This window comes from Lemur catta, chromosome 1 (genome assembly GCF_020740605.2).
Source record: "Lemur catta isolate mLemCat1 chromosome 1, mLemCat1.pri, whole genome shotgun sequence".
NCBI lineage: Eukaryota > Metazoa > Chordata > Mammalia > Primates > Lemuridae > Lemur > Lemur catta.
Window position 1 is genome coordinate 108,611,018 of NC_059128.1, and position 27,993 is coordinate 108,639,010.

Genomic DNA, 27,993 nt, shown 5'->3' on the forward strand with positions numbered 1-27,993 from the left:
CTTGCCTGGCCTCGGTTTCCTGTTATTTGAAATTTCCTGTTATGCTCAAGGTACCCCCCGGGGTGGGGGCCAGGCCCAGGGCGGGGAGGGGCGTCCCAACGGCTGCTGCCACCGGCCCCCTGGGGAGCGCCGCCCCTGCTGCCAGCCCCCACCCTGCCCCTGCCCTGCTGCCCCTTCCGGGGCCTTGATCCTCGAAAGCCAGAGGCGGGGAGGGAGCCCCGGAGCTGTCAGTCGCTGAGGGGAAATGGCCCCCACTTGTCCCCGCCACCCCGACGTGGCTGGCGATGCCCCTGTCCCCGAGAACTTCCCCCTCCAGGACAGGTCTGTTCCACCGCGGCCTCCCCAACTGCTCCAAGCGTGCCTGGCACACAGTAGGTGCTACATAAATGTTTCTCAAGTGCTCGCACACCCTCGACAGGGCCAGGCCTGACTTGCAAGATGCTCCTCTACAGAAGGGGAAACTGAGGCCTGGAGAGGTGGCCGCACCTCACTGTGAGGGCATTAAGGCAGAGCCCTGCACACGGGAGGACACCCAGATTGGGCTCATGGGGGTCTTGGGCCAGGACCCCCTTCCTGGGCTCTGCCATTGCCCCTCCCGGGAGCAGAGCTGCTGGACCTCCAGGGCAGCCCCTCACTCTCTGGGGAGAAATGGGGGCTCGCCGCACCCCCACCACCCTGGGGACACTGGCTCAGGGTGACTCAACCTGAGATGGTTGTGGTCTGAGCGGGGGGAGACACACCCTGTCCTGGTGTCTTGGTGGGGTACGCACCCTGTCCCGGGGTCAGGCTCATGGGCCCTGAACGTCACCCGTGGGTGACATGACTGTATCCCTGCCCTCCACTCCCCAGTGCCTGGGAATCCCACCCTTCCCCACCAGAAGGCTCTGGGGTGTGAGGTGGTTTGGAAAATATTTCACAGCCCAGAGCTGTGAGTGTGGCCCAGGAGTGTGTCTCGGATGGGCCCCTCCTCCCACTGCAGTCACCCCTGGGCCCACTGAGCAGCGAGGGGGGCCAGCCAGGCCCACCGGCCTTGCCCCTCCCCCACCTCAGGCCCATGTGGTCATTGGCCTTCCCGACAGTGGTGCCCATGGTCTTGGAAGGGTCACAGGTGTGCCATGAGGGCACAGGTATTCATCCTATAGAGACACAGGTATTCCATGAAGACACAGATACCCCATGAGGGACACAGGTACCCCATGAGGGACACAGGTTTCCCATAAGGACACAGGTATCCCATGAGGGACACAGGTATCCCATGAAGACACAGGTACCCCATGAGGGACACAGGTATCCCATCAGGACACAGGTATCTCAGGAAGGGCACAGGTACCCCATGAGGGACACAGGTGTCCCATAAGGACACAGGTATCCCATAAGGACACAGGTATCTCAGCAAGGGCACAGGTACCCCATGAGGGACACAGGTACCCCATGAGGGACACAGGTATCTCAGGAGGGGCACAGGTACCCCATGAGGGGCACAGGTATCCCATGAAGACACAGGTACCCCATGAGGGACACAGGTATCCCATAAGGACACAGGTATCTCAGGAAGGGCACAGGTACCCCATGAGGGACACAGGTGTCCCATAAGGACACAGGTATCCCATAAGGACACAGGTATCTCAGGAAGGGCACAGGTACCCCATGAAGGACACAGGTAGCCCATGAAGACACAGGTTTCCCACACGGCTGCAGTATTCCCCCCTAGAAGCTGGGTACCCCATGCAGGGCAGGGTGGGCAGGAGCCTGGGGCTGAGGGCAGCCAGCAGCTGAGGCCCCCGTTACCCCCCTTGTTTCCTGTTCGGCTCTGGGGCCGGGCAGCTGCAAGGAAGCTGGGCACAAGGCGCTGGCTGGGGAGGCAGCTGCGTCTTGTCACTGGAGGTGACCAAGCGAAAGGGCTCTGAAGAGGGGTGTGGGGTGGGGAGGTTGTGGGGAGCGGGGCCAGGCAGCTGGGGTGTGGGACAAGAAGGGGACAAGCAGACAGGTCCTGCCGTGCCCCATCCTGCCAAGCAGGCAACCGAGCCTTAGTCGCAGCCACACGAGGACCACCTGGCTCAGGCACCTACATGGAGAGATGCTGCAACCCTGGCTCAGCCTCCATCCTAGACTGAGCCCTGATCCCAGGCCCAGCTCTGACCCCAAACTATGCCCTGACCCTGGCTAAACCCAAATCTTAGACTGAGCCCTGATCCAGGCTGAGCCCCCATCCTAGACTGAGCCCCGATCCCAGGCTCAGCTCTGACCCCAAACTATGCCCTGACCCTGGCAGAGCCCAAATCCTGAGTTTAGTCTAACTTGAGGCCAAGCTGTCCAACAATGACCTTCCACAATGAATTAGTCATCCATCTCCTAGGGGAAAGGTGGTATGTGCATTACACCTTATTTAATGCCCACACTGCAGAAGAACAATCCCCCTTCTAGAAATCCACCCTGAACACAGGGCTCTAACAATACCAAGGCCATGTGCACAAGGTTATTCCTTGAAGTGCTGTTTGTAAATGCAAAACATTGGAAGCCACCCAAATGTCTACATTCTGCTGCAGCCCAGAGAGGAATACTACGCAGCCGTGCAAAAGAACAGTGAGGCTCTCCGTGAATGATACGGAGTGGCTTCTGGGACATGTTATTATGTGGGAATATAACCCAGCAAAGTACACAAGAGTATATGTAGTACACTACCTTTTTTGGAAATAAAGAATGCTTGTTTTTGCAAAGAAACACAGGAAAGCTAAGCCAGGAACTACTGAAATTGGTTCCCTAGAGGGTATGGAAAACGGGAAGGAATGATATCATCCAAATATTCCTCTTTGTGTAGTTTTTAAGCCCTGTTAGTGCTTTGTATAGTCAAAAATAAAATGGAACCACCGAGGACGGAGAAAAAAGCTTTCAGATGGAACATCGCTAGGAAACAAACCCAACTGTATTTCAAATGAAAAACGTGACCACACAGAGATAGAAAGGAACCAGCCCATGGAACTTTGGAACACATGACTCACTGTAAAGACAAGAAGAACTGCAAAGAAATGTTGGGCTTTGTGCAGCACATTCGTCACTGGGAGTGGTACGAGGGTAGCAATTTTGAAACTATCATTTGTATGGCAGGACTCCGCAAAGTGGCAAATATAGAGATATGAGTAGGAAGTAGGGTCTCTCGTGGAAGAGAGAAAAGATCAACTATGAAATGGGAGAGTGCAGGAAAGAGCCCTGCGGGGGTGGGATAAGATTGCAAGTATCGGGCTGGGCGCAGTGGCTCATGCCTGTAATCCTAGCACTCTGGGAGGCCAAGGCGGGAGGATTGCTCAAGCTCAGGAGTTCGAGACCAGCCTGAGCAAGAGCAAGACCCCATCTCTACTAAAAATAGAAAGAAATGATTTGGACAGCTAGAAATCTATATAGAAAAAATTAGCCGGGCATGGTGGCGCATGCCTGTAGTCCCAGCTACTCGGGAGGCTGAGGCAGTAGGATCACTTGAGCCCAGGAGTTTGAGGTTGCTGTGAGCTAGGCTGACGCCACGGCACTCTAGCCTGGGCAACAAAGCGAGACTCTGTCTTAAAAAAAAAAAAGAGATTGCAAGTATCAGCGGGAACTCGAGATTTAAACAAAAATCTATGTCCTCATTCAATCCACTAAAAAAAAAGGACCCAGGGTTCCCAGAAGAAATAGTGATTCCAGCAGTGGAGCAGGAAGAACATAAGATGAGCCCAGAATATCTCGGCATTCCTGAGAGTCGAGAAGTGCTCACAGGACGGGGACCTGTCAAAGAACACAGGTGCCAGCTTGAAGGAGCTGCTTCTGGCCAAACCTGGGTCACAGTGAATGATCTTATCACGTGACCCAGCAATTCCACTCCTGGGCACACACTCAAGAGGAACGAAAACATGTCCACTCAGAAACTTGCACACCCATGTTCATGGCAGCACCATTCACAATAGCCCATTAGTGGGAACCACCCAAGTGTCCGCTGACAGAAAAATGGATCAACACAACGTGGTCCCTCCACACGTGCACTATCACTCAGTCACGAAAAGGGACAAGGCTCTGACACAGGCCACAGCATGGATGGACCTTGAGGACGTCGTGCTCAGTGAGACGCCAGACACAGAAGGACACACAGTGTGGGACTCCATTTATATGAAACGTCCAGAACAGGCAGATCCACAGAGACGGGACGTGGATTCGTGGTTGGCAGGTGCTGGGGAGGGGGTGGGGAGTGACTGCTCTTGGGGTTGTGGTTTCTTTTGAGAGTGATAAAAATGTTCTAAAATTGATTGCGGTGACGGTTGCACAACTCTTTGAATGCTACTAAAATCCACTGAATTGTATATTTTGTTTTGAAATTTTTATTTTTAAAAAAATTATTTTTGTAGAGATGATGTCTTGCTATGTTGCTCAGGCTGGTCTTGAACACCTGGGCTCAAGCCATCCTCCTGCCTGGGCCTCCCAAAGTGCTGGGATTACAGGTGTGAGCCACCACACCCTGCTGAGTATGGATTTCATTCATAAAATCCAGTCGTAACACAGTCGTAAAAACTAATTTTTAATTTTTTTTATGGAAGAGGAAGCCCATGAAAGTCTTAATGCAGGTCTGACTAGTCTTCCAGCTTTCTTAGGTTTGAAACTTTCCATGATAAAAAGGTTTTAAGAAGTGTTGGATGACTACCTGTTACCTGTGCCAGGTGATCAAGGTTCACGCCAGCAGTGATGCGTCACGTTGCCAGCACTAACCCTCGATAGGATGTGATGAGAGGGCCCTCACCTCTGACCTCTTCCTCCCCCAGACCTGTCACCTGCTCTAATCTGACCAAACCCAACTGAGGGGCTTTCTACAAAACACCTGTTATGGGTTGAAATGTGCTCCTTGTCCCTCAAAAGATATGTTTGAGTTAAAACCCTGTTACCTGTCAATGGGGCCTTATCTGGAAATAGAGTCTTTGCAGATGTGATCAAGTTCAGATGAGGCCATTAGGGTGGACCCTAATCCAATATGAGTAGGGCGCCTGAGTAGGGTCCTGGGGCAGAAAAAGGGCATTAGGGAAAAACTAAGGAAATTTGAATGAAGAATAGTTAACAATAATATACCAATATTGGCTCATTAATTGTAAACAGATGTGCCACACTAAGATATTATTCGTGGTGGAAACTGGGTGTGGGGTATATAGGAACTCTCTGGAATATTTTCACAATTTTTCTGTAAACTTAAAGCTGCTCTAAAAAAATAAAAGTTTTTACAAGGTCTCGCTATGTTGCCCAGGCTGGCCTGGAACTCCTGGGCTCAAGCGATCTTCCTGCCTCGGCCTCCCAAGCAACTGGGACTATAGTCGCGCACCTGATTTATTTACTTATTTTTTTTTTAAGTAAAAGCAAATGAATAGGCTCTTGGCTCTGCTACCTCCCAGGTGTGTGACCTTAGTCAAATCATTCTATTTCTCTGTGCCTCAGTTTCCTTATTTGTAAAATGGGGGTGATATGGCTTGCACTGCATGTGGCTGTCCTGAGGATGATGAGAGACCTCATTAGAGCCGGGTGCGGGTCGCAGCTGGAATTCTGGGTGAGGAGCAGCCCAGCGATCTGCTCAGAAGTGCTCCCCAGCCAGGGGAAGAGGTCAAACACAGACAGCACAGCCCCCCATACTTTTGGGTACGGCGCCAAGCACAGGTGGGTGGACAAGTAGAACTTTTTTTTCCCTTCCTACACCATGTTGCTACCCACCCCTTCCTACAACCGCTGGACCCCAGGGCATAGAAGGATGACGCTGACGACACAGCCCCTAAGAAATCACAGGCCTCCAGGATGTCATGTCTTTAATGTCCACCCCGCAAGGGGCCCCGCTGAGGGTGAGCGAATAAATACAACGTTTTGCATGCATTTAAGATGCAGCCTGCCCAGCTCCCAGTCTGGGAAGGAGAAGGATGCCTGTGGGCCTCGGTTTCCCTCGTCTGTAAACGTGGGCGCGGCACACCTTGAGCCTCGGGACTCTTACTGCTGGCAAAGCGAAGTCCCCGCCTAGCCGGGTCCTGGGGACAGTGGGGGTCTCGGCCCCCCCTCCGGGAGGGAGCGCCTCCTGCTGTCCACCAGGGGGCGCCAGAGTCCACTCTGAAGGCGCCCGAGGCTCACTCCACTCCCCGGGTGTGCATCACCCACAGGGGTCCCAGACCCCTACCCAGCAGGTGAAAGACCCGGGGGTGGGGCTCCTTCGAGACACCCACCCGCCCAAGTCCTCGATCTCTTCATTCCTTCCCCTTTTCCTCCACCCTGGCATCCCAAATGGCCGTTTTGCTCCCTCCCTTTCAAAGGAGGTAAACTGAGTCAAGCAAGGGAAGGAGAACTGGCATGGGGTGGGGGGCTGTCCTGGTGAGAGGCGGGGAAGAGAGGGGGCGGCGGCGGGCGGCCCTTGGGGTTCGCTCCCGCCACCCCTGCCGCCCACCTGCCCGCAGGTGCCGCCTGCCCCAGGTGGGGCCTGGGTCACAGCAGGTTGATCTCGTCCAGGTAGCGGGCGAGCACCGAGTCCCGCACGTCCTTGAAGACCTTGCGGATGTTCTGCGTGTCGGTGGCGCACGTGTAGTGGCTGAAGAGGCGACGGGAGCGCGGGCCCTTCTTGCTGCCCTCGGGGCCGTCGGCGCAGCCGGCGTACATCCTGGTGTACATCTCCAGGATGAACCTCTTGGCTGCCTCCGCGTCCTGCTTGGGACCTGGGGAAAGGAGTTGGGAGGGGAGTCGGGTCAAGACCCTCTCTCTTGGGTCCTAGGGGGGCTTTGCATACCCCTCCCCATAACCAGACCTGGAAAGGCCCCAGGGACCACTACTCCCGCCATCTTTCCTCTGTGTTGAGGCCATGTTTTGTTTTCATGGCTGGTCACATGACTCGGGCCCAGCCAATGGGAGCATCAAGGAGGAGCTCAGAAGAGTCATGTGACCTGAAACAGACCAATGAGACTCAGTTCTGGGATTTGGGGCAGAACTGTCTTAAAGAGAGACCCTCTGTCTGCTTGGCTTGGAGCTGGGGGGTGGTTGGGAGCCTGGAGCTGCAGAGACAGACCTCCCGGGACTCGGCAGATGGGGAGACATGCCGAGGAAGAAGACGGGAGTCCCCACAGTCAGCTTGGGTGGCTGCACAGATAAGGCATGTCAGGAAGCTCAGTACGTATGTACTGAAAACACAACATGAATTAAGAGCTTCTAGAACACTCGACTTGTCTCTGGCTACTCGAGAGTTGGGTTATCTAATATATTAATCCTTGTAACCTCTGTAGGCCTCAGTTTCCTCATTCTTAAAACAGGGATCAGAACAGTCCCAGACCTCATAGTGTTGTTTGTAGGGTTTCATATTATGTTAAGGACTCGGCGGTTAATAAATAGAGTAGCACAGCCCTTAAGGCCGATGCTCTGGCTCTGGGTTCAGACAGTCTGGGTTCAAATCAAGCCTCTGCCACTCACTGGCTGTGTGACTGTTGGCAAGTGACTGCACCACTCTGTGCCTCAGTGTCCCCATCTCTGTAATGCTTAGAAGAATAAGTCCTACTGCATCGGGGTTTTTTTTTTTTTTTGAGACAGAGTCTCACTCTGTTGCCCAGGCTACAGTGAGTGCCGTGGCGTCAGCCTAGCTCACAGCAACCTCAAACTTCTGGGCTCAAGCGATCCTACTGCCTCAGCCTCCCGAGTAGCTGGGACTACAGCCATGCACCTCCATGCCCGGCTAATTTTTTCTGTATATTTTTAGTTGTCCAGATAATTTCTTTCTATTTTTAGTAGAGATGGGGTCTCGCTCTTGCTCAGGCTGGTCTCGAACTCCTGACCTCAAGCGATCCACCCACCTCGGCCTCCCAGAATGCTAGGATTACAGGCGTGAGCCACCGCACCCGGCCTGCATCGGGTTTTTAAAGGAGGATTGAACAAGCCACGTAGAGTGCTCCCACCAGTGTGGTAGATGTGTTAGCTATTGTTATTGGTTTATTATTATTGTCACGAATATTATTTAGTACAGAGGAGGGAAGGGCCAAGAGCTAGCAGTTGGCAAAGGGTGCTCCGGCCACAGGGAGACAAAGATGAGTCATGGGGTTCTCTTTGACCTGACTGGAAAAAAATCCCCTCAAAACTATCCACCTTGGTCAGGTGTAGTGGCCTACACCTATAATCCCAGCACCTTGGGAGGTTGACATGGGAGGATCACTTGAGGCCAGGAGTTTGAGACCAGCCTGAGCAACATAGTAAGAGCCCTTCTCTACAGAAAATTTAAAAATCAGCTGGGTGTGGTGGCACCTGTAATCCCAGCTACTCAGGAGGCAGAGCCGGGAGGATCACTTAAGCCCAGAAGTTTGAGGCTGCAGTGAGCTAACATCATGTCACTGCATTCTGGCCTGGGTGACAGAGCAAGACCTTGCCTCAAAAAAACAAAACAAAACGAAACAAACAAACAAAAAACTATCCACCTTTCCTGTTCCCAAATTTTCTAAGCCATGGGCTGATTCCCAGGATTGCACATCTGGGAAGGGGAGCAGTCCCAGACCACCATCCTGGAAGAACTTGACATCTGTCTCTCAGACCCTGAGTCTTGTGGATAAAATTGGCTAAAATTGGTTTTATGGGCTCCAAGATGTAACAAGACCAGGGGTCAAACCCTGGTGACTTCACCAAAGCTTATGTTTACTGACTACTAACCCAGTGGCAAGCATGTATTAACGGCTTCATCTCTTTTTTTTTTTTTTTTTTTGAGACAGAGTCTCAATCTGTTGCCCAGGCTAGAGTGCTGTGGCATCAGCCTAGCTCACAGCAACCTCAAATTCCTGGGCTCAAGTGATCCTCCTGCCTCAGCCTCCCGAGTAGCTGGGACTACAGGCATGCACCACCATGCCCAGCTAATTTTTTTCTATATATATTTTTAGTTGTCCAGATAATTTCTTTCCTGCTCTTGCTCAGACTGGTCTCAAACTCCTGAGCTCGAACAATCCAAGCACCTTAGCCTCCCAGAGTGCTGGGATTATACGCGTGAGCCACCACACCTGGCCAAGGGCTTCATCTACTATGATTGCTTGTGTATTGGGGTGAATAGTGCCCCTCCAAAATTCATGTCTACCTGGAACCTCAAACTGTGACCTTATTTGGAAATAGAATCTTTGCAGATGTAATTAGTTAAGTTAAAAATGAGGTTATACTGGAGTATGGGTCCTAAATCCAATGCCTGGTGGCTTTATAAGAAGAGGAGAGGACACAGCAGTAAGACGGATATGTGAACATGAAGGCAGAGGTTGGACTGATGTGTCTACAAGCCAGGAAATACCATGTGTAGTTGGCCACCACCAGAAGCTGGGAGAGAAGTGTGGAGTGGATTTTCCCTCCGAGCCTCCAGAAAGAACTGACTCCACCAACACCTTGAGTTTGAACTTCTGGCCTCCTGAACTGGGAGGGAATCCATTTCTGTTGTTTTAAGCCACCCAGCTTTTACATTGGCTCTAGCTGGCCTGGCCCTTGGTCCCTCTGGATGTGCTAAAGGTTTGTTCCCAGACCTTTTTGTGACAGTTGTACATGTCTTGATCAATACGCAGCTGAATGAAACAATACAGAAACCTCTTAGCTGCAAGGGCTGCATGAAAGAGGCCTGTTGTTATCTATGAAAACAAAGCCATGTGCCTCAGAAAGATTGCCAAAAGCTCGGTCATGGATTCAAGAACAAAAATTGCTCTCTAATTGGGTATAGCTGAGATGACTATGAAAGATTAGAAAAAGAAAAGTTTTCAAAACCTAGGCAGGTGCTGGAAATGGTAGATAACACCTTCCCGACATACCTGAGGACAGGTCTCCACGGCAAACCCACCGTCCAGAGGTCTTGGCCCAAATCCCAAAGGTTGCCCAACAAGTGTGAAATGAAATGTTTAAGGTGTGTACAGTTCTGACCCTATTTGAAACTTCCAGGAGTTCCACTCGGAGGTAGGGCCTGGTCTGCATCTCTTTTGGAAGCTGCTTTGGGAGGCAATGGGTATAGAAAGTTCTAGAAGCACTCACCTTGGAAACTGGGGAAGTAGGTAGCCAGGTGGGAGGTGGGGATTTTCTCTTCTAGGATGTCGGTTTTGTTGAGGAAGAGGATGACGGATGTGCTCTTGAACCACGGAAGTTCCAGGATGGTGCCAAACAAGGCCAGGCTCTCCTGCATTCGGTTCTGCGTCCGGGGAAGAAGTGGGTCAGTGCTCCGATCGGCCGGCTCGGACCGGAGATCCTCCCCTGCGTGGGCTCGGGCCTGGGTCTGACGGGGGTGTGCCCACCCTTCAGTGTGGCCAGCTGCCTGGGTGTGCCCGGCATGGTTTTGTGCCTGCGCTGGTGGGAAGAGTGTCCTCCCAAAACTCATGTCCACCTGGAACTTCAGAGTGTGGCCTTATTTGGAGAACGAGTCCTTGAAGATGTAATTAGTTAAGATGAGGCCATTCTAGAGCAGGGCAGGCCCTAAATCCAATGACCAATGTCCTTGTAAGAAGAGAGAAATTTAGAGTGGGCGTGATGGCTCATGCCTGTAATCTCGGCACTTTGGGAGGCTAAGGAGGAAGGATTGCTTGAGCCCAGGAGTTTGAGACCAGCCTGGGCAACACAGCAAGACCCCTATGTCTACTTAGAAAATTTAAAAAAACAAAAAAAGAGGGAAATTTGGACCCAGACACACAGGGAAAATGGCCCCATGAAGGCAGAGGCAGGGATTGTAGTGAGGCGGTTGCAAGCCGAGGGACACCAGGGGCTGCCAGACCAGAAAAGGCTCTAGAGGGAGCACAGCCCTGCCCACACCTTGAACTCAGACTTCTGGCCTCAGGACGGGGAAAGAATCGATTTCTGTGTCCCAGAGCGCACGGCCTCAGCCTGTGCAGCCTGCCGCGTCTGCGCGGCCGCCTTGCTGAGCACGGGGTGGCCGACCTGGGCCGCGGTTGGGGACCACGGTGGGGGGGAAGGCGGAGGTTGAATGTTTGCCCTGAGGGTGTCACATCACTGCACGTCCAGATGCAGCTCTCGCACCTGTTCGCGTCTTTGCCTGTGTGTGGCCAGGCAGGCGGGTCTGAGGGCGTGAAGTCCCGTGTCTGTGTCGGTGGGGACACCCGGATGTCTAGAATCTTTTTTTTAGCTGTGTGTAGTTTAGTCACATATAAATACAGTGAGGTATTGAATGTCTTGTGTTATAGGCTGAATTGTGTCCTCTCGAGGCCTAGCCCCCGGGACCTTGGAATGGCACCTTCTTTGGAATTTAGGTCATTGCGGATGGAGTTAGTTAAAGGAGGTTGTACTGGAGTCGGGGGGCCCTGATCCCATGACTAGGGTCCTTACGAATGGGGAATTTGGACACAGATGTGCACACAGGCAGAGTGCCAGGAACATGGGGGCAGAGATCGGGGTGATGCGTCTACATGCCAGGGGACGCCAGGGATGTGGCCACCACCAGGAGCTGGGGGAGGCCTGGGACAGACCCCTCCCTCACGGCCTCAGGGGGACCCAGCCTTGCGCACCCCTTGACCTCGGACTTTGGCCTCTGCAACTGTGAGAGGATAAATATGTGTTGTTTAAGCCACCGGGTCCGTGCAGATTTAGTACGACAGCCCCAGGAAACGAGTTCATCTCGCGTGGCCGGATTCAAGGACAAGCTATGTCAGAGTGACCTGAAATTCATTCTGTCTGATTCAATCTGAAAGTCAAAATTATAACATCTGACTCTCAGATCTCAAAAGCGTCTTATGCGAAACTTGAACCCACAAAATCCACACCTCGCAGGTAATACTGTGCCGACCTCTGTGCTCGGGTGTTAAATAAGAGAATTAAGAGAAAAGTTCACAATCACAAAAGCAGCAGCAGCCCAGGGAGACCCATTTTCTTTTTCCCTACGATGGCTGTGCTTGTGTGTGTGCAGGTGGCTGTGTCTCGGGGCTGGAGTGTCCCGCCATGCACGTGTGTGCTTGTGCGACTGAGAATGTATGTGCCACTCACCCAAGGATGTGTCTATGAATGGGTGGGACAACAGCCTGTGTACTCCTTGGTGTGGACAGGAATTTCCGTGTGTGTGTGTGTGTGTGTGTGTGTGTGTGTGTGTGTGTCGCTGCGGGTCTGCCTCTGGGGGTGTAACAACAGTTTGGGTCAAGCTCAAAGCCACACCAGGCACACTCAGTTCTGCTCAAGAACAAAGACACCCCGCTTTCTGCGACAGCGTCCTGCTCCGATGACAGGCCAACAGGGCGAGGGAAGTGACAGAGACAGTGGCCTCTCACCTCCTGGTTGTTCTCCTCCAGACACTGGTCGTACTCGCTTAGTGAGGCCAGGTAGATGAGGGCGATCACATTCTCGAAGCAGTGGATCCACTTCTTGCGCTCTGACTTCTGGCCCCCGACGTCCACGATCCTGCCGGGAACCAGGATGCCCCCGTTCAGAGCTCAGGACCCTGCCACGTGGCACCCCAGACCCCAGTCACATCAGGGATATGCCAATATCAGTAATAGTAACAGCAGCCGGGCATGGTGGCTCACGCCTGTAATCCCAGTGCTTTGGGAGCTGAGGCGGGAGGATCACTTGAGCCCAGGAGTTTGAGACCAGACTGGGCAACACAGAAGATCCTGTCTCTATAAAAAATAGAAAAATTAGCTCGGCGTGGAGGTGCCTGTAGTCCCAGCTACTTAGGAGGCTGAGGCAGGAGGATCGCTTGAACCCAGGAGTTGGAGGCTGCCGTGAGCTACGATCACACCACTGCCAACCCTGGGGCCAACGCTTTTTGTAGATTATAATGTCACCCCCAAGAGTCAGGATGAATCTTACACCCATTTTAGGGACGAGGAGACGGAGAGGCAGGGAGGAGCCGGGGCTTTCCCAGGCTTCTCCTGCTCCAGGCTCCCTGTTGTCAGCCCCCGCGGGAGAGAGCAGCGGGTTGGCGAGATCTGGGGTGTGCCCTGGCCTGGGCTGGGGCCCGGGGGGAACTGCCAAATGCAGCCACAAGTCAGTCAAATGGGGCTGCTGTGCTCTGGCCGGCCATGGGGTGTCCAGTGGCCGCACAGAGGGGAGCGAGGCTGCTCCCAGGACAAACGCTGTCCCCTCCATCCGCAGCCCAGAGCACCAGCCTCCGCCCTACACGCCGCAACAAAAGCCTGAGCGCGGCCCTGCCTTCCTGTTCTCTCTTCTGAGAAATGTGGGTCACCGATAACAGTCTGTGCGTCACTTCCCTGGGGACGCAACCGTTACTCAGGAAATGCCAGAGCAAAGGCTTTGGACAGGCCCGGGCCAGAAGCCGCAAGCAAGAAGGGACTTGCCCCACGGTAGGAGAGGGGAAACCGAGGACGGTGACTCAGCAGTCAGGCTGTGGGCGGTGCCTGTGTCTCCCGGTCCCTGAGGCCGATCCCTCTCCTGTGTCCTCAGAGTCTGTCAAACCCGCACACCCGGAGCATGACAGAGGGGCTCTGCAGACTGAGACAGCCGAGGACCCTTGGCCGTCACCTCCCGTCTCAGCGTCTCAGTGCCCCTGAGCACTCATTCCATTCGCTGGCCTCTGTTCTTGGCCTGAGAACATTCACCTCGGCACCGCCTTCCCGAGCACTGCCCCAGCCTCAGCCTTCACTCCCCAACTTTTACCCGTCCACCCACCCATCCGTACATCTACCCGTCCACCCACCCCTCCATCCACCCACCCACCGACCCGCCCATCCATTTATTCACTCATCCATTCAGCCATCCACCCACTAATGCACCCACCGACCCAGCCACTCACCCACCCACTCATCCAGCCACCATCCCTACCCTCTCATCTCTCCAGCCACCCACCCCCATTTGCCAGCTTCCCCTCCGACCTCCGGCTGACCCTACTGAAGCAGGAGAATCGAACTGAGCCCCCAACCTCGTGGCATCTCCGCCTCGTGGAGGAGACCCGTGGTGAACAGACCAACTCTGAACTTTCCTGGTTAGGGCTATTGTGGAGGCCAGAGCAGCACATGTGGGGGACCCAGGGAAAGGAGGGACCCGGCAGGGGTGGGCTGAACACAGTCCCTATATCTGGGCATCTCCTTGCACCCCACCTCAGCTCCACCACCAGCCCATGGGAAAGGAGCTTGCTAAGGTCACCGACGACCCCATAACTGCCAACCCGCGTCCTTTCTCTTACTGTAGCCTTCTTGACCTCTTTTTGACCTATGACACTAGCCACCGCTGTGTCGGATGATCCCTTGCTGCACTGGCCGCCCACACCTCTGTCTTCCACTCGGGCCTGTGTGTATCTGGCCAACCCGGCCCCCAGCACTGCCCCCGGCCCTCAGACTCAGCCTGCCCCAAAGCACCTCATCATCTCACCACCCCCAGCCCACCGGCTCCAACGTCTGCCCCCATCACTTCGACGAGAGACTCGGGTGTCATTTCAGACTTTCTGTTCTAACCCCACACTCACCCCGTCCCCCCCAGTCCACACCAGAAACAGTTCTTGCACTGTCCTCTCACTTGCAGCCCCACCATCCTGGCCCTTACCAGCCCCTCCAGCCTGGCCCATGGCTCCTGCTTCTTCCTGAGTCTCCTACATCCAGCACCTTCCACCCTGAAATTAACCACTACAGGAATGACCCTCTGCGCTCCCCCTACCCCAAATCCATCCCTCTAGCCTAGCCCTGACCACACAATCTCTATTTCCTCCTCCCCAGCAGTCCCTCAAGGATTGGGACTAGTGAACTCCTATTCATCCTTCAACACCCCAACACCTATGCCCCCTCCTCCAGGAAGATCTCCCCTCCTGGAGCTGTGGTGTCTCACTCTGGGCTCCTCCAGTTCCCAGTCCTGACTAAGAAAGTCCTACTCCTCTGCCCCTCCTACAGGAAGCCTTCCCTGCCCCTCCCACCACACCCCCTACACCCCCCACCCCCGACCCCCCGCCACGCCCAGGGCTGGCTGAGCACTCACTCACCGGAGATTGGTTTTCTGCACAGAGAAGCAGTACTCATTGATGCCAGTGGTGGGCATGCGGCTGCGCAGCACATCCTGCGCTGTGGGGACGTAGCCCTCCTCGGTGATGCGCTCCAGGTGGGACAGGTAGCTGTGGGGCGAGAAGTCCTGAGCCTGGCCTTGCACCCTTTGCTTCGCAGACGTCTACGCAGGGCCCAGAGAGGACCCTGCTGGGGCAGGAGAGCTCCCTGGGAGGGGCCAGGTCTCTGGGGTTTGCAGGGGGCCCCAGAGGACCCCTCCTGAGGCAGCAGAGAGCCAAGGGGAGGCGGCTGCACTCAGAGCAGCAGGACTCCAAGGAAAGTGTGACGTCACGAACAGCCTTGCTGGGAAATGGTGTCACCTCGGGAGACTTGTCAGCTGGGGGTGGACTTGCCCCAGGAATGGTGACAGCCTGGGAACAGCCTCCCAGCTGTCAAATCACCCTGGCATGACATCAGGAACAGGGTCCCCCCAGGAAGGACAAGCACCCCACAGCGGGGACCGTCCTGCAGCTGGTCAGCCTGGCCCCGCGCCCGGCCCCTGCCCACGCGACTCACTACACTGCTGAGTCCAGCAGGTGGAACTCGCGCCGGCGCTCGTAGCAGGCCCGGATGCCGGCGTCCCTCCACAGCCACTGCATGGCCACGGCGTGGCGCTTCTCGAACGTGGTCACCTTATAGGGGTCCTGACTCATGACCAGGCTGGCGTGGTGCTGGGGAGGGACGGACAGGGCATCAGGGCAGCCTGTCGGGGCAGGGCTGCCCTCCCCGGACACGTCCACGGCCCCCTCGTCCCTCCCTGAGACACATTCTCTCCCTCCTGCCTCTGTTCCTGACCTGGCCGCCCCACACATCTCCAATTTGTCCCCGTCTGGTCTCGCACTGATGTCCAGAGGGGAGTGCAGACCCCAGCACGAGGGAGCAGCCGGGGCGCGTGTGCTCACCCCAGCCAGGGCTGGCAGCACAGTGCTATGAAAATGGCACCAAGAGGGACCCAGTAGCTCCCCGGCACCCAGCCCCTGCAGGCTCCGCACACACTGGCTCCTGGGAGGCGCGTCTCTAAGGTCATACCCCCTTTTACAGATCAGGCAACCGAGGCAATGAAGCAACTTGCCCTGTGTGAGTCCCCCAGGGGGCCCCCTTCGGCCCCCAGAGCAGCCTCTGATCTACCCAGGCACAAGTGTTGTCCAGACCTCTGCGATGGACTCTGTGTGTGCGTGTGTGTGTGTGTGTGTGTGCGCGCATCTCTGTACGTGTGCTTGTCTGTGTTTGTATGTGTGTGTGCATGTGTGTGGGTTTGTGTGTATCTGTGTGTGCACACGTGTGCATGTGCATGCGCGTGTGCATTTCTGCATATGCACGTGTGTGTGTTTGGGTGGGTGGGTGTTATATGTGCATTTCTGAAGCATTGGCCCCAAACCCCATTCTCTGGATGGGTTTTGGATGGGGGCATGCCGAAGGAGTATGGGGTCCTGGGTAGATCTGGGATCTCACGACCAAAGACTCATTAGGCGCCAACTCAGCCATCCCGCTGCATCGGGCCAGGCAGGCACAGAAGGCCACCGCTGTGGAGGCCCACGGTTGGGGTGGGCGGGGCAGGGGTGGCGCAGGAGAGCGTGCCCCCAGTGCTTCTTCCCTCCAGCCTCCGAGGGCTCAGGCCTTCCACACCAGCCTGGGTGGCCAGGCCCAGAGTGGCCCAAACGGGGCCAAGAAGAAAGGAAGTTGAGGCTGTCACACCCCCCTCAGCCTCTCTGCAGTGCCCGAATTCTGCACTGCGTTCCTCTGATAAAAATATTGGGTATGGCCAACATCTGAGTGATTGTGGGTGACGACAGGTGAACGTGTCCGGGGAACACGTTGGTGACTGTGGGTGGGACTGGCTAATGCCCGGGATAACCTCTCTGCAGGACCAAGGACCCATAAAAATGTCTGCAGCCTGTTACGGGCTGAACTGTGTCCCCATCCCCTCCAAATTCACACACTGAAGTCCCGACTGCCAGCACCTCCAAATGTGACTGTATTTGGAGATAGTCTTTAAAGAGGGAATTAAGTTAAAATGAGGTCATTAGGGTAGGCTTTAATCCAATCTGAATGGTATCTTGATAAGAAGAGGAGATTAGGACACAGACACACACAGAGGGACAACCACCTGAAGACAGAGGGAGAAGACGCCATCCACTAGACAAGGAGAGAGGCCTCGAAGAAACCAGCCCTGCTGACACCTTGATCTCAGACTTCCAAGCCCTGGAACTCTGAGAAAATACATTTCTGTCGTCTGACCCGCCAGTTCGCGGTACTGCGTTATGGAAACCTTAGCAAACTAACAAATAGCCTGGAAATACATTGCCTGCAAAGTTTTGAAAAAATATAGACAGTCAAAAGGAATAATGATTTAAAAAAAAAAAAAAATTAGGCCGGGCATGGTGGCTCACGCCTGTAATCCTAGCACTCTGGGAGGCCGAGGCGGGTGGATCGCTCAAGGTCAGGAGTTCGAGACCAGCCTGAGTGAGACCCCATCTCTACTAAAAATAGAAAGAAATTATCTGGCCAACTAAAAATATATATAGCAAAAAAAATTAGCCGGGCATGGTGGCACATGCCTGTAGTCCCAGCTACTCGGGAGGCTGAGGCAGGAGGATCGCTTAAACCCAGGAGTGTGAGGTTGCTGTGAGCTAGGCTGACGCCACGGCACTCACTCTAGCCTGGGCAACAAAGTGAGACTCTGTCTCAAAAAAAAATAAAATAAAATAAAAAAATAAAAATAAAAAATAAAAAAAATTAGAAGAAGCATCCTCTTAAAAATTCACAGTAAAAATTATATGCAATGTAGTCCCTGAATAGATCTTCATGTGCTTTTAATGAAGTGAGTGTGGGTCCTTTGACGCTCTAAAAAGGCAAGAGACTTTCATTCTGAGACTGAGAGATGAGGTTGTCACTCTCACTACTTCCAATCAACACTGTGCTGAGGTTCTAGCCTGTGCAATAAGGCAAGAAAAAGAAATGAAAAGTATAGCGTTTGGAAAGGAATCAATGACACTGCCATTATACCCAAATGACATGATTGTATATGCAGAAAACCTAAAATAGTGCAGAGATAGACCATTAGAATAAATGAATGAACTCAGCAAGGCCCCTGAATGCAAGGTCAATAAGTTATGTGTCTATGTACTAGCTGCTAACTAGTGGTAAATTAAAAATAAATAAATAAATACCATTTACCAATAGCATCCAACAAATACCAAATACCCAGGAATAAATCTAACAATAGATGTGAAAGACCTCTACACTGAAGACTACAAAACACTGCTAAGAGAAAAATTTAAAGACCTAAATACGTGGAGAGATATACCATGTTCGTGGATTGGAAGATTCAGTATTTTTAAGCTGTCAATTCTCCCCAAATTGATCTATAGATTCGATGCAGCCCTAACCAAAATCCCAGATAGGTGTGTGTGAGTGTGTGTGTGAGAGAGAAAGGTGACAAGTTATTTCTAAAATGTATACAGAAATGCAAAGGACCCAGAGTCACCCAACCAACCCTGGAGAACAAAGTGGGGATATTTACACTAGTGAATTTCAAGACTATACTCAGAACCTACCATCGTCACGTGAAGTGACATTCACTCAAGGGTAGATAAATAGACCAACAGATAAATGGACGGACACAGTGTTGAGCATCAGAAGCCAGACATAGGAGAACATTCCGTAGGATTCTATTTATGAGAAGTTCAAAACCAGGCAACCGATCTATGTGGATATATAGTGGTTACCCTTGCGTGTGGCCAGGTCGTAATTCAGGGAAGGGGCCTCTGAGGACACATTCTGCTTCTTGCCCCTGGTGGTGGCTACGGGTGTGCGTTTGCCTTGTGACAATTCACTGGACTTGTCCATTGTGACTTGTCCTGCACGTGTGCATTATATCTCAATTTTTTTTACATGTTATCTTTTTCAGAAAGTCAGTATAGTGTGGTGGTTTGGATACTGAGGACTTGCCTTTGCACTTCTACTTGTGGCTTGTGTGTCTTAAGGAAATCGTGCCACCTCTCTGAGCCTCTGTTTTCTCCTCTATAAATGGGATGATGGCACGAACTGGAAAGAGGTAGCATGCAGATGAAATAATCCTACCACTCGCTAAGATGCGCCGAGCCCACACCACATCCAGGTGCTGTCAGGAAAGCGTCAGCTGCTACCACCAGCCCTGATGTCCGTGGACTGGCTGTGACACATCGGAAGCTTCCTGGTTTTAGAAAGGTGATGCGCTGCCCGTGCCCTGGCAGGGTGGGGTGAGACTCGGGGCTCCCTCCCCAGACAGCTGAGGGGACACAGACCTGCCCTGGGGTCCCCGGGCACTGCACCCCAGGCCCGGAGGCTCACCTTGCTCTCTGGCCGGCTGAAGGGGATCTGGAGGCGGTCCATGGCCTCGATCATGGCCCGCATGGACACGAAGATGTTCTGGTAGACGAGTGGCCGGAAGCCCTTGCGGTCCTCCTCTGAGTAGCCCGCGCCATGGATGATGCGCATCTGCTTGATGAACGTGCTTTTCCCACTCTCGCCAGGGCCTGGGGAGACGAGGCCACCAAATCGCTCAGCCCTCCGAGGGGCTCGGACACCCCCAACCCAGTGCCGGGCCTCCTAGGCCTCGCTCTGTGACCCCGGACCAGTGACTTTGCCACTTTGTGCCTCAATTTCCCCATCTGTATAACGCGGACCACAGGAGGCCCTGCCTGCTAAACCGGAGTGAGGGTCAAATGGACTCACTGCAAAGCGCTCACAGCAGGGGTCTCAAACTCCGCCCCCGAGGGCCAACTCAAGCCAGCCCCACCTGCTGTCACAGGGCCCAGCAAGTTTTTACATTCCTGATACTTTTTATGGTTACAGTTCTTGTATTTTTAAATGATTGGAAGGAGTCCAAATAAGACTTCCTGACACGTGAAAATGATATGAAATTCAGTGTGCATCGATAAAGTTTTATTGGCACACGGCCGGGGGCATCTGTTCATGCCGTGTCCAGGGCTGCTTTTGTGCTCGAACGGCAGAGCCGGGTGTCGCAACAGACTGGCCCGCAAAGCAGAAAATATTTACTGTTTGGCCCCTGGCACAGCCATGGTCTGCACAAGTGTCCTTTGCTATTAATATTATTGTTCACCACAACAATAATTATTTGCTACAATCATTTCAGGCAGAGAAACCTCAATGGAAGAAATGAAACGGAGAAATTGGGTAAAGAATAATTAGGCGACTATGGTAGCTAGGCAGTCAAGGAAGTCCTCTCAGAGGAAGTGACTCCTGAAGGCTGGAAGGTCACTCTCTCGGGGCAAGAGCTGAGAGGGCCCAGCCCGTGCAAAGGCCCTGGGGCAGGACCGTGCCTGGCGTGTTGGAGGCACAGCCAGGAGGCCCATGTGGCTGGAGCAGAGTGAGGAGGGGAGAGGGGGAAGAGAGGAGGGTGGGGAGGGGACGGGGCAGGTTGTGCAGGGCCTGGTGAGCTGCCAGGAGGACTTGGAACTCCCCCCTCCCCCCGCCCCCAGGTAGGAGCCATGGAGAGCTGTGGGCAGAGGAGGGATAGGCCCTGACTCAGGTGCTCACAGGTGCCCTCTGGTGTCAGCTTAGGGGAGGACAGGCTATGGGAATGAGCAGGCAGGGGGCGGGGGATCAGGGAGGAGGGGACAGAGCTGGTCCAGGTGGCCGCAGTGGAGCTGCAGAGAAGTGGACATATCTGAGAGATATCTGGGAGACAGAACAGACATGGTGTCACTGACGGACCGGACACAGTGGACAGAGGCCCTAGCAGAACCAGCCACAGAATTTCTGGGGCCGGGCACAAATGAAACCTCAGGCCCTCTGAGCCTGGGGCCCGTGGGACGGCCCAGGTCACACACCCATGAAGCCGGCCCTGGGTCCGTCATAATAATACCGGAATCTTCAAAAGCCTGCGACCAGACACTCCAGGACCAGGTGCTGCTCCCTGCTGTCTGACCGTCCCTCCCTGTCTAGGGCCTTTGTTTTCTCATCTGTAAAATGGGCGAGATGTGCCAGGTGGGATGTGGGGGGCCAGGAGGCTCCTCCAGCACCCTGTCAGCCCACATGGCTCCCGGGGGACAGTGGCCCGTCCAGGGACAGGAGGGGGATATGGGCCTCCTTCTGCCTCCCAGGATGAGGTGGGGGTGGGGGTCATGCAGAAGGAACTGGAACACCAGAAAAAGGGAAGGGGTGGCCTGGCTGGAGCCCACAAAGAGGAAACAGGAGGCGAGGCTGGGAGGCCAGGTGGCCGGCGGGAGGAGGAGAGGAGGGGGGGCCCTTCCCATGTCACTCCCGGGGCCCTGTGCACGTCCGAGGGCTGAGTGGGCAGGTCTGGGATGAGCCTTAGACTCACCAGAGGTCAAGTCTGTTGGGCTGGGAGGTCAAGAAGAAGACATTTCTCTTGCTGTAAATTAGGACAATCGTGGGGAATTTGGGGAAACTGGCAAAATGGGACTCGAGCCTGCAGGCTGGCTGGGGGCACCGCGTCCCACCAGCCACCGGCATTTGGTCGAGGTCCTGTCGTTCTTGCTTTTGGTGGTACTCAAAGCCACTGAACATTTAGGAGCAAAAAGGTATCCGGCCTGCAACTTACTCACAAACGGTTCAGAAAAATATATATACGTGTGTATTAAATATATCAATATATCATAAATAAATTACAGAGATGATCGTGCATTACATAAATGATAAGTATACACATACATGCTTATATATAGTGTATATAGTGTATCAATATGTGTGTATCTACATATATAGAGAGAGGGAATAAAAGAAATGTGGTAAAATGTTAACATCTGCAAAAGAATCCGGGTGCAACTTTTTTATAAGCCTGAAATTATTTTTAAAAAAAAGTTAGGAAAGACAAAACAAAACAAAAGCCCTAAATGTGACATGAGATTGGTCTGGAGAGGTGAAACTGATCAAATCCAGATAAAATGTGGCATTCAGTTAAGGGCTGCGGACAGTCACGTCCCCACGTTAACTGCCCCGTTGTGACAAACACTCGGTGGTTATTTGAGATGCTGTGGAGATGGGGAGCCGGTAAGGGGTGGATGGGGACACCCAGCGCTACCTTTGCAACTTTTCTGTACATCTAAAATTATTCCAAGGCCGGGTGTGGTGGCTCCTGCCTGTCATCCCAGCGCCAAGGAGGGAGGATCGCTTGAGGCCAGGAGTTAGAGACCAGCCTGGGCAACAGAGCAACACCCCCATCTTTACAAAAAGAATTTAAAAATTATCCATGCATGGTGGTGCACACCTGTAGTCCCAGCTACTTGGGAGGCTAAGGCAGGAGAATCGCTTGAGCCCAGGAGTTGGAGGCTGCAGTGAGCTATGATCGCACCACTGCACTCCAGCCTGGGCAACAGAGCAAGACCCCATCTCTAAAAAAAAAATTTTTTTTAATTTTTAAAAATAAAATTATTCCAAAACAAGAAGTTTCCTTAAAACAAAACAAAAACACCTTACAGTCCACTATCTGAAACTCTGAAACTCTCCAACGTAGGGCCGTTGTATTGTCTCGGATTCTGGAATTTATGGCATTTGAGGATGGGGACAGACAAACTCACTAATACTTAGGAATGTGGACAGTCCGTGAGATAAGCAAACATCCTCCTGCAAATTCCCAGGGAGCTCCCATGCAGAAACCTGGGGAGATCTTTCCACTTTTCGGAGCTTTGGCGATTTGGGGATGGAAGAAGTGGCCGTGAGCTCACTCACACTTGACCAAGCGCTCATGGGCTTCTCAGAGCTGGACTCCACGGAGCCCCACACTGGGGGAACGACTCTCGGCCCCATTTTCAGATGGGGAAACTGAGTCTCAGATTGGGCGAGGGAATGGCTTTGGATCATGACACTGCTGAGTGGCTGAGCTGGGATTCAAACTCAGCTCTGTCTGAGTCCAGAGTCTACGGGCTTTTATCTTATTTTTATTTTGTTGTTTTGAGACAGAGTCTCGCTCTGTTGCCCGGGCTAGAGTGCCGTGGCGTCAGCCTAGCTCACAGCAACCTCAAACTCCTGGGCTCAAGCAATCCTCCTGCCTCAGCCTCCCAAGTAGCTGGGACTACAGGCATGTGCCACCATGCCTGGCTAATTTTTTATGTATATATTTTTAGTTGTCCAGCTAATTTCTTTCTATGTTTTAGTAGAGACGGGGTCTCGCTCTTGCTCAGGCTGGTCTCAAACTACTGACCTCCAGCGATCCACCCACCTCAACCTCCCAGAGTGCTAGGATTACAGGCATGAGCCACTGTGCCCGGCCCCCAGCTAACTTTAAAAAAAATTTTTTTGTAGGCTGGGCATGGTGGCTCATGCCTGTAATCCTAGCACTCTGGGAGGCCGAGGCGGGTGGATCGCTCGAGGTCAGTAGTTCAAGACCAGCCTGAGCAAGAGCGAGACCCCTGTCTCTACTAAAAAATAGAAAGAAATTAGCTGGACAACTAAAAATATATATAGAAAAAATTAGCCAGGCATGGTGGCGCATGCCTGTAGTCCCAGCTACTTGGGAGGCTGAGGCAGGAGGATTGCTTGAGCCCAGGAGTTTGAGGTTGCTGTGAGCTAGGCTGACGCCACGGCACTCACTCTAGCCCAGGCAACAGAGCGAGACTCTGTCTCAAAAAAAAAAAAATTTTTTTTTTTTAGAGATGAGGTCTCACTATGTTGCCCAGGCTGGTATCGAACTCCTGGGCTCAAGCAATCCTCCTGCCTCGGCCTCCTAGTCTATGGGCTTTTAAATTATTACACCTGGAAGTTCCCCTGCCTGAATACTACTACTACTAATAATAATAAGCCCAGTGAGTACCATCTAACTCCCACCATTTCCCAGGTCCTGAGCCAAGGGACTCTGTATCCTCAGTCCATCCTCATAGATTCCTGTTATTTCCCATTTGTAGAGGAGACACAGGGAATGAAAGAGGTTAAGCAACTTGCCTAGGGTCACCCAGCAATTGGAAGACCCAGGGAGTCAACTCAGGTCCCTACAAGTCCTTCCCCAACAAAATGGGCGCAGCCATTTGAGCCACTTAAGCCTCATCCAAGTGTCAGTTCATGTGACATTCCCGCAGACACCGGGAAGCGAGATGGCTCCTTTGGGTGCTGCTGGAGGCGCTGTGCAGACGGCTGGCCAGCGATGCCTCCCTCCCCCTTGCCTTCCAACTCTCAGGTCCCGAGTCCCCCCAGAAGTGCAGAGAACAACCTGAAGGCTCCCCAGGCAACAGTTCACTTTATTTTGCCGCGATGCCCAGATATTTCTACCCTCTTCTCTTCTGCTTCATTAAAGCAAAAAAATAAAATAAAATAGTCCTGGTTGCCACCCACATGGATGTTGTGACTCATGAATGGGTCATAACTCAAAAGTCCGAAAAACTCCCCCGGAAGCCCCCTCTCTGCAGCCCGATGCCATCCTGGAGTCACGAGGAAATCTGGGGCCTCTCCAGGGCCCCCGCCCCGCCACACACAGCTCCTGGGCAGAAGCGGGGGGAGCGGGCTGCTGTAGGAACCCCCCCACAAAGGCGGCACAGCCCAGACAGGAAGTGGCAGCTTCCTCCCTCCCAAGCATGGAGGAGGAAGTGGAACTGGGCAGATGCCAGGCAGGAACCGGGTGAGCCGTGCCAAGCCCCGGCCACCACACGGCAGCCCGAGCCGCGCCATCTGCAGGGATCCACCCCCCCCGGGAAACGGGGCTCCCGGGGCGACAGGGCCAGGCCTGGGCAGCTATAGCAGGTGACGAGAGGCTCAGCATCCGAGTCTGGCTCTGGCCAGACAAATTCTGCCGCCTCCCCGAACCTCAGTTTCCCCACCTATTACTGGGATCTTGTGGGTTTTCTCCCCCTGGGGCAGACGACCAGGACAGTCAGGTGACACAGACTTTGGAACCAGAATTCTAGGTTCGCATCCCAGCTGTGTGACCTTGGGCAAGTCGCTGTCCCTCTCTTGGCCTCAGTTTTCCCATCTGGGGTCCTAGGAGGACTGTCTCAGAGTGCTGAGGACACAGCTGCCTCCTCTAGTGCCCTTATTGTGTCTCATGGTGTTTACTTCATGTCAGGGACAGACCCACCCCTCCCCCCTGGTCCCCTTCCTCAGAAGGACCAGCCATCTCCAGGAAAGGAAGAACTTTTGGATTCGATTCCTGTTTCCAAGAAGAGAGGGAGGCTTAGAGGCAGCCCTCAGGGCTGGGACAGGGTGGCCCAAACCACAGCGCAAGATGCCACCATCATCACTTGGGGACATAGACTGTCTCCGCCACCCCACATCGGTAGAAGGGGCGTCCCAATTTGAGGCTAGCTGAGCAGGGCTCAGCGGGGTGTGGGTGAAGGACGTTCCCGGGTGCAGGAAGATACGGTACAACATCCGGGGAACACCTGCTCTGAAACAGGATTCATTCACTCACTCACACATTCCTAGAGCATCGATGGGGTACCTACTGTGTGTCAGGCTCATTGTACACCTGTCCCCGATGCTGGGGACAGAGGAGCGGTAAGGACATCCACTAGTGATGGCTACAGAGAAAAATCAGAGGAAGCGAATGGGGAATGACAAAGCTGTCTTCACAGCTAGGTAGCCAGAGAAAACCTCTCTCTGAGGTGACACTTGGGCTGAGACCTCTATGGTATGGAAGGGCCAGCCCTACAAAGACTGGGGTGATGCTGAGAGCTCTTGACAGGAAGAACGGCAAGTGCAAAGGCCCTGGGGTGGGGACAAATGAACCTGAGCTGCGGAAGGAAAGATCACCAAAACTGACCACCCCCTAGGCAGGTGGATCAAGAAAAAAGGAGAAAAGACACAAATGACAGATTATCGAGAATGAAAGAGGAGCCATCACTACGGATCCTACAGTCAGCAACACAGGGACATTACAAACAATTTTATGCCAATAATTTCGACAACTAAGACTAAATGGACAAAATTCTTTGAAAGACACAATGGACTGAAGCTCACTCAAGAAGTAGACAGCATAAATTTCCCTATGTATTGGAAATAATGAATAAGGCATATTAATATATCATACATTATTAATATAATAACAGCCAATCTATTAAAGACATCAAATAGAGATATCTATTCAAGACATTAAGTTCTTAACTAGAAACCTTCCAAGCTCAGATGGTTTCACTGGTGATGCTACCAAATATTTAAGGAAAAAGGGGCCAGGTACAGTGGCTCACACCTGTAATCCGAGCACTTTGGGAGGCCAGGAGTTTGAGTCCAGCCTGGGCAACATAGCAAGACCCCATCTTTGCAAAAAGTAAGAAAAACTAGCCAGGTGTGGTGGCTGCACTGATAGTCCCAGCTACTCAGGAGGCTGAGGCAGGAGGATCGCTTGAACCCAGGAGTTGGAGGCTGCAGTGAGCTATGATGATGCCACTGCACTTCAGCCTGGGCAACAGAGTGAGACCCTGTCTCAAAAAATAAAAAAAATAGGCAGGGTGCGGTGGCTCACACCTGTAATCCTAGCACTCTGGGAGGCCAAGATGGGTGATTGTTTGAGCTCAGGAGTTCGAGACCAGCCTGAGCAAGAGCGAGACCCCGTCTCTGCTAAAAATAGAAAGAAATTATATGGACAGCTAAAAATATATATAGAAAAATTAGCCAGGCATGGTGGCGCATGCCTGTAGTCCCAGCTACTCGGGAGGCTGAGGCAGGAGGATTGCTTGAGCCCAGGAGTTGGAGGTTGCTGTAAGCTAGGCTGATGCCACTGCACTCTAGCCCGGGCAACAGAGTGAGACTCTGTCTCAAAATAAATAAATAAATAAATTAATTAATTAATTAAAGGCAAAAGGGAAATGCAAAGCAAGGACAGAATGACAAGGACCACCACAAGGTGACCTCACAGGGCAGGCACATGGGAGGGCAGAAGATCTGGGACCATTAGCCCCCGGCACAGGGCTCAGGGATCCCAGGAGACCCCCAAGGCCAGCGTCCCTGGGCTTAGGCAGCCAGAACCACAATCAGGGGACAGTGGCTGGGAAACCAAGACACAGGAGACACCAGACCCTGAGGTTTCAGAGTTGAGAATCTCAGAGCCTTAAAATCCTCACCGACAGCAACGGCAGAGCCTCTCTCCTCCTACCCCAAGCCTCTGCCTCCGCCTCCCTCTCAATGTACTCAATACACCTCGAATGAATGAATGAATGAATGAACCAGTCAATCAACCAATCCCAGCCCCCAAACAAACCATGGACAAGGCGTCCCCAGCCATGCCAGGGAGACAGAGACCAGAGGGGGAGCCCCGGGCCCTGCAGGGATGGGAGAGCGCTGGAGCCGGCCTCTCCCCTGCGGGTGGACGGCTGGCCTGGGCGGCTGCACCTGAGCTCATCATTCCGGTCCCATGACACAGGCAGGTAGGGCAGGTCTGGCCCAGCCACCCTGGCTCAGGGCTGGGACCAGGAACTTGGCCTCTCTCAGCCTCATTCTGCTCGCCCAGAAAATGGGCTGCCGGAATCTCCCCATCCCCGGAGAAGTGAGGACACCCGACCCAGCCTGGTCCTCCACCTCGTCCTCCCCCTCCTCCTCCCCCTCCTCCTCCTCCTCCTCCTCCTCCTCGACCGCCGGCCCTGGACTCACCCAGCAGCAGCAGCTTCAGCTCACCCCGGTCTTGCCTCTTCTGTTCCAGAAGGATTCTGTTTATCTCCTGGTCCACTCGGGCCGCAGCCTTCTCGTCCTCCGACAGGCACCAGGGGCAGCAGCGCCAGGTCAGCGAGCGGGCCATGGTGTGGGGGCCTCAGAGGACACCCGGCGGCATCGCCCCCGGCCCCCCACTGCCCAGGCCACCCCCAGGGCATGCAAGGTGGGGGGCCGCCTTCTTCCTGGGGGGTTACTCCCCTGGGACTTCCGTACCTGCAACACCCTGGGAGCCTGGCTTGGCGGGGCGGAGAGGGCTGAGTGCTGGGAACAGGGCGGGGGCGCAAGGAGGCAGGAGGTGGGGAGGCCCAGGGCTCCGCCTGCCTCCCGGCCTGCCCAGACCCGGCCCGACAGGTTCACGGCCAAGGGCGCAGGGCAGGCGAGGTGGGGGCCGGGACAGGGCGGGGCGGTGGCGGGAAAACCCCACCACACACTGGTCCTGTGTGCTGGT

General features: G+C 53.7%; 1 protein-coding gene across 2 annotated transcripts; it reads right to left on the reverse strand.

Annotated features, from left to right (window-relative positions):
• Positions 1-5,789: 5,789 nt before the first annotated feature.
• GNA15 (G protein subunit alpha 15) lies at positions 5,790-27,986 on the reverse strand. 2 transcript variants are annotated; one of them, XM_045544561.1, is made up of 7 exons: positions 27,486-27,986; positions 19,281-19,465; positions 15,465-15,619; positions 14,891-15,019; positions 12,231-12,360; positions 10,000-10,153; positions 6,381-6,692 (listed from the first exon to the last, which is right to left on the reverse strand). In XM_045544561.1, the coding sequence occupies exons 1-7, from the start codon at positions 27,628-27,630 to the stop codon at positions 6,466-6,468; spliced, it is 1,125 nt and encodes a 374-aa protein (XP_045400517.1). In that variant the 5' UTR covers positions 27,631-27,986; the 3' UTR covers positions 6,381-6,465. The 2 variants fall into 2 exon arrangements, with proteins under 2 accessions (XP_045400525.1, XP_045400517.1); XM_045544569.1 differs by lacking the exons at positions 15,465-15,619; positions 19,281-19,465 and having other exon boundaries at positions 5,790-6,692; positions 14,891-14,904; positions 27,510-27,984.
• Positions 27,987-27,993: the final 7 nt, after the last annotated feature.

Excerpts from the sequence above, each read along its gene's own strand:
- GNA15 (XM_045544561.1), bottom strand. The coding sequence starts at position 27,630 with ATGGCCCGCTCGCTGACCTGGCGCTGCTGCCCCTGGTGCCTGTCGGAG. Across the intron at positions 15,620-19,280 it reads TCAGCCGGCCAGAGAGCAAG|CACCACGCCAGCCTGGTCAT; the intron begins GTGAGCCTCCGG and ends GTCCCTCCCCAG. Across the intron at positions 10,154-12,230 it reads TGGAGGAGAACAACCAGGAG|AACCGAATGCAGGAGAGCCT; the intron begins GTGAGAGGCCAC and ends CCCCGGACGCAG.